Source organism: Acartia tonsa, chromosome 5, assembly GCF_053477335.1.
Source record: "Acartia tonsa isolate MP-2025a chromosome 5, ASM5347733v1, whole genome shotgun sequence".
NCBI classification, from domain to species: domain Eukaryota; kingdom Metazoa; phylum Arthropoda; class Copepoda; order Calanoida; family Acartiidae; genus Acartia; species Acartia tonsa.
This window is the reverse complement of record NC_137264.1, coordinates 7,152,145-7,158,144: the sequence shown is the minus strand read 5'-3', so window position 1 is coordinate 7,158,144 and position 6,000 is coordinate 7,152,145. Positions and strand designations below refer to the sequence as shown.

The following is a 6,000-nucleotide window of genomic DNA, read 5'->3' as shown; positions in this document are numbered from 1 at the left end:
TCTGGAGGTTTGGGTTTATTTACTCTGTCTATTCGGAATGAATTAATAATTGGCAAGTGATCGGAGATTTTTGAAGTTAAGACAAAGGAAGACATTAGGTTTTGAATAAAGTTACCTACCCCGAATAAATCAAGAAGGGTTGCAGTGGTTCTAGTTACTCTAGTAGCTCTGGTAACGGTATTTATGATACCGTTAAAGGAAAAAGACTCAATAATTCTCATGGAGTTGCTATTTATATTATTTATTTTGAAAAGATCAAAATTGAAATCTCCTACAATGAAGTATGGTATGCTTAAAGCTGCTATTCTATCAATCAGGTCCAAAAAAAGTTCAAAAAATTCTTCTATTTCAGCACTACTCTGATTGGGTGGCCGATAACAGTTTAGTAAGCAAAACTTTAGTCCATTGTGGGAAATTTTTAAGCAAATAGATTCAAGAATATTTTCTTTAAATGAAAATTTATCAAATAGTTTATCTACTTTATAATATTTGCTTACTAGAATACCCACCCCTCCCCCCCTACTTTTTGTGCGGAGTTTAACATGCCAATCGTAATTATTAATTCCATAGCAATCCATATTTACATCCTTATTCAGCCATAATTCTTGAAAACACAGAACATTTAAGTGGATATCATGTTGTCTAAAGAAGTCTACAGTGGAGACAATATCATTGTATTTAGAATGTAATGACTGACAATTAATACTAAAAATATTGAGAAGGTTTTCATTGAATGTTTTCAGTTTCTGTACGATACCTTGTTCACTTGAAAAAACGCAATTTATTCCGAATTCGTTCTCAAAATCGTTAAAGTAGTCGCCGTAAATCGGATTCATAAGATTTAGACCAATGTTATCGTTTAAGTTACCGTAATCCTGGTTAATCTGATCATTAGGGAGGTTTGTCATAGCAGAGCTGGTCCAGGAGCACCGCAGGAGGAATCGTCTTAACATCAAGTATGGACATCTGAAACACAGTAGATATTAGTGGACAAATAAAAATAGGTAATATACAATATATTATCGTTAAAGCGAAAAAAATTACCATATTTACTATGGTTATTCCGATAGCGTTTAGTTTATGTGTGTGTTGGGGGTGGCAACACATTTCAAGCTAGTTTAGTTCCCCCTACTCATTTTCATACAAGTTCCAAGTATTTTATATGCTAATCAGCAGAAAAATAAGAAAAATAGATTGAAATTAATATGCTATGTTGGCGTTCTAACAAGTTGGGTAATATTTAATATTAATATTATAATAATATAGAGTTTACGTGGATATAAACATTAAGTTTTTCGAAATAAATCACTTTGTAAATGAATTTAAAAATGATGATAATAATTTTGTTAAGTACCTTTTTTTCCGACGTATAAGATACTTAACCTCATGATGTGATTACCGCCTTTGTAGCTTTGCTTTGCTTAGCTTTGTTGGCGGTGTCTCTAGCTTTGGCCCTCGTGGCCACAGGATCAGAAGGTGCTGAGTCAACGACAGGGGCAACAGGTACAGAAGGTGCTGAGTCAACGACAGGGGCAACAGGTACGGAAGGTGCTGAGTCAACGACAGGTGTAGATGCGGCAGATGCGGCAGACGTGGCGGCAAGTGCGGCGGTGTGTGTGGCGGTAGGTACGGCAATAGATGCCGCAGGTACGGCGACAGACACGGCGGCAAGTGCGGCAGACGTGGCGGCAGATGCGGCGGCGGTCACGGCGGCAGGTGCGGCGGTGAGCGCGGCGGCAGGTGCGGCAGTGAAATCAGCTGTAGCGGCGGCTGCGGATGCGACGGCGGCAGGTACTGACTGTGTGGGCTGTGCGGCTGGTGCAACGGCTGTATGTGCGGCGGTTGCGACGGTTGCGGCAGAGTCTATGGGAGGGAACACAGCTAGGTCCCCAAGAGCTGGGGCAGGGGCAGACGTTAAATTATGTTGAATCGTGCTGGAAGGGTGGGCTGTGATCGTACTAAACTGTCTTGGGAAGTCATCCTCTGTTAAGTCAGCCTGATTAGAGAAGAATGTTTTCCTTTCCTCAGGCGCTAGCTTGTTGAAACAAAGGATAGGCGGTGCCTCTGACAGAAAAAAATCCTCGCTTCCAGGTATGGGTTGGGCCATTTCCTTCAGGTCTTTGCCAAACGGGTTAAGGCAGCGTATCCAGCGGCTGCCGTTCTTGAGCTGAAATTGGACATGTTGGCCAGCGACTTTGGCCCTCGAAATCTGGTTTGTGGCATACACAAAGGTCATGGTCTTCCTGTTGAGGTCGGACATATCTTGCTTCGCCTGGACTAACCTATTGGGGAAGAACGGGACCGGTGACGCGTTGTTCCTGGGATTGAACCTCTTGATCTCGGCGTTGTAACGGTCAAGCACAGCCTTCTTATTGTTCATCCACGCGTCGAGGTAGGATCTAGACATAAAACGAAAAATAAAAACGGGGATCTGGCCCTTTGTATATGGGAGCATATGGGCACGCTCGACGATATCACAAAAATGTGAGGGAATATATTCTAATTCTCCACGTTTAAGAGCGGCTTCAAGGGTGGGCCTTATAATGTTTCTAAATATGATAAACTCTGTAATATTTTCACGGCTCCACGGCTGCTGAAAATTCACTATTCTACAACTCCAATCGCGGCACCTTTGCTCTCTTATCGAGTTTTGTAGAAGTTGAAATTTGACGAAATTTTCTCTCGACGATTCAATAGAGTTTAAATAGTCTTTTTGTTGTGTAATCGTGGTCCTAATCGCTTTTTGTTCACTTGCAACAGATTTAGCATCTACGAAATTTTCTATACCTTCGATAGATTGAATTTTAACATTTAAATCTGAGACTCTCAATTTAATATCGTTTATTTCGGTTTTATGACTGGCAAAAGTACTATGAATAAGCTCATCCCTTACCTTAGCTATATTCGCATCGTATTCTTTAAACTTAACATCCAAAGCAGCGTCCAAATTTGTTTTAAACTTTGACCAATATTCTGGGTTGTCACACGTACTACAGGCCATGATGAAGTGAAGATGGCGGAACCGAGGGTGCTGAGTGAGTGTGGGTCAGCTGACCAATGGTGGGACGCGAAAAAATGTTAGCCAATGGGAGAGCTTATTTGTCGGGAGTACTTTGCGCCGGTAAAAATGTTGCCAGACCGATAAATTATCATAAAATTATCAAAAAAAAATTTGAGAGTGTTTTCACCAAAAATTGTTCATTAAGTTAAAGCGATTAGGTTACACATAAGTTAAAAAAAAACTTTTAATTCATTAATGTTTTATTTTCACTTTTTTTGTGTTAACAATTGACCGATACGTTAACACATACACATTGCCAGGCCTAAATACGAGGTGCCCTCTGGCTACAGTGTCTTCCCTTTCCTCCAACTGCGGAGTGACCACGGGCAGTGGGGAGAGGGGAACTAGTTGAGAGAGAGGGGGAAGGTAGAACTGAGCTTAACACATGGGGTAGGGCGGGGGAGAGCTTGCTAAATGCGTGTGCTCAGCCCGACTCTCTGAACTAAAACTAAAACTAAAACTAAGTGATGGTTATGTTTGGTATAATTGAACCTAGTAATAGTGTCTAACTTCTTATCTTTGTGACGTAACAAAAATCCAAGGATGAGAGGGGAGGTGGGAAAGGAAACCCCTAAAAAAGAGATGGAATTTTGTTACGTCACAAAGATAAAAAGTTAGACACTATTACTATAGGTTCGTATAATTGGGTTGAGATTTTCAGTTTGTGTGTTTTATTCATAGCTTAGTTTGGACTAATATCTAATTGTTGTTTTATTTTTGGGTTAGATATTGTATAACATGTGTTATTTAGACTTGGATAAATAACTTTGAAATATGGTGAAGGATAGGCCCTGGAGATAGATCTAAACCCTTCCTCTACTAAAAAACAAACAAACATGACATATAGGTCTAATGAAAAGCTAAATAGGTAGTATAAATCAATTGAGAAACAAGGATAACATCCATAAAAGCAAAGCTCTGAAACCGTAGGACAAACGAACATCATTATTTGTGGAGTGTCAGAACTTGATAAGCAGAATATGAATGTATTTGTGTAAATAAAATTGTAAGAAAATGTGTTGCAAAACTACTTAAATACAGGATACTGTTCCGACGGGCCGACCCTTATTATAAAAAAGCTTCGTTTGTAAAAATAACAATCATTTTTATAACGTACTAGAGAAAAAAAATTACAAAAATGTCCAAACCCATCCAAGCAAGGAGTAAACCACCAAGCAATCGAATCAGATTCATAGTAGCTGCCCAATAACATCATTTTCGAAATTGACGCTAAAACGAACAAATCAAGCGTATATCCTATCCAAAATGCAGCGTATTATTGGTTGTATTTAGACACTAGAGTTGGCTCGATATAATTATCTCCCTATTGGCTAGTTTTCTATATGCATATCTATTTCTCAATAAATCTATTTTCCTCACCCGGCATTACTATCTAAAAGAAAGTAAATATTTAATAATCTAAATGATTTTTAAAAGATTTTTTAAATTATATTTTTTTCTTTACATTACCATCACCAAAGGGTTAATGATGATGATTACAATTTTAGTTTAATATTTGAACACACAAAGTGTCGCCACAATCGAATTCTTTTAAAACAGAGTTTTCTTAAATTTATTATATTATAAATTTAAATTTTCTTTTTTATGATTAGAAATTAAATACATTGATATAAGGTAAATAGCAACATGAAATTAAAAAAGGAATTTATTTCTAATAAAGTAAAATAATGGGTCTTATCGTTCTGGGCAGTGAGAGTTTATTATGGATTATTGGAGCACTATGAGTTTTAAACAAATATTCCTTGGAAAACTTGAGCTCGTTTATAGACATTTATTTCCTATATAGATCTGACATGGATCTTGAAGCAATTAAGCAGGCCGTTTTGTACATGTTAAAAATTGGAAGATTTCATTAAATAAAAGTTATCGCAAATATACTTAGTAAATAATTGGTTTATTATAGCGGCAAATTGTAAATTCTGAAATTCAAAGTTTTCTCATCAGATGCCCTTAATGAGATTCTGATTATATGACGCTATAACTCAGGAATCTAAAGGGATAAGACAATGGCCGATAAATTTATGTACATCCCTAATGATTATACACAAAATTATCCCTTCTGTAGTAAAAAAATTATTGGTTGGAACTTTTCAAAACTCGACTTGATAAATTAACAATTCAAAATTCAATGAAAGTCCCGAAAGTTATTAAGTCAACGAATAAGATAATTTTCAGAAACTTTGGGGACTAGTGTAATAAACAGCCCAATGTTCCCTTCCTTCCTGATATGTGACGCTATAACCACAAAACGACCCAAAAAAAACTTGCAAATATGAATTTAATGCAAATTTTATGTAAAAAGTTGTGCATCAAATTTTAAACATGGATTAAAGAGATTTGGCATCAGTATTATTATTTTTGTTCAGTTGGAAAAGATATAATTAGTTTTCCAGTATGGCTTCGAAACCGATCAATATTCGCTAAATTTTAACCGGTTCTCAGCCATACTGAAAAAAACATGTATCGCATCGTATTTCAAACAATTTTCCACTGATACTAAAAAAAATATCAGTTTTTTAGCCTGGGCCTACGGCTACTGTGGGCCAACCAACTGCTTTTAATCTTTTAATTTTTAATTTTAAAATCCGCAGAAAGCTGTCTATAATACAATGACATAAATAACTACTTAAGAGAATAAAAAATTAATAAAAATAAATAAAAATGAGTTAACATTATCTGTCTATTTTTCTTATTTTTATGAACATCTATAATTATGGATGGTGTCATCCTTGTTTTTGTCAACTTGAAATAAACTAGTGTCAAGGGGTTCTATAATCAAAGTGGGTGTTACTGTAAAGGTAAGAAAACTAGCCTAAAACCATACAAATGCTAAAATTAAAAAATAAAATAACTTACCAGAAAGAATTTAAACCTTTAAAAATGGATAACCTAATTCGTTAAATAGTTATTAAAATCTT

At 36.3% G+C, this 6,000-nt stretch overlaps 1 protein-coding gene across 2 annotated transcripts; it reads right to left on the bottom strand.

Annotated features, from left to right (window-relative positions):
- Positions 1-842: 842 nt before the first annotated feature.
- Positions 843-3,276, bottom strand: LOC145318652 (uncharacterized). 2 transcript variants are annotated; one of them, XM_080160065.1, is made up of 3 exons: positions 2,894-3,276; positions 1,355-2,399; positions 843-966 (listed from the first exon to the last, which is right to left on the bottom strand). In XM_080160065.1, the coding sequence occupies exon 2, from the start codon at positions 2,378-2,380 to the stop codon at positions 1,385-1,387; it is 996 nt and encodes a 331-aa protein (XP_080016191.1). In that variant the 5' UTR covers positions 2,381-2,399; positions 2,894-3,276; the 3' UTR covers positions 843-966; positions 1,355-1,384. The 2 variants fall into 2 exon arrangements, with proteins under 2 accessions (XP_080016191.1, XP_080016189.1); XM_080160063.1 differs by having other exon boundaries at positions 843-2,399; positions 2,894-3,275.
- Positions 3,277-6,000: the final 2,724 nt, after the last annotated feature.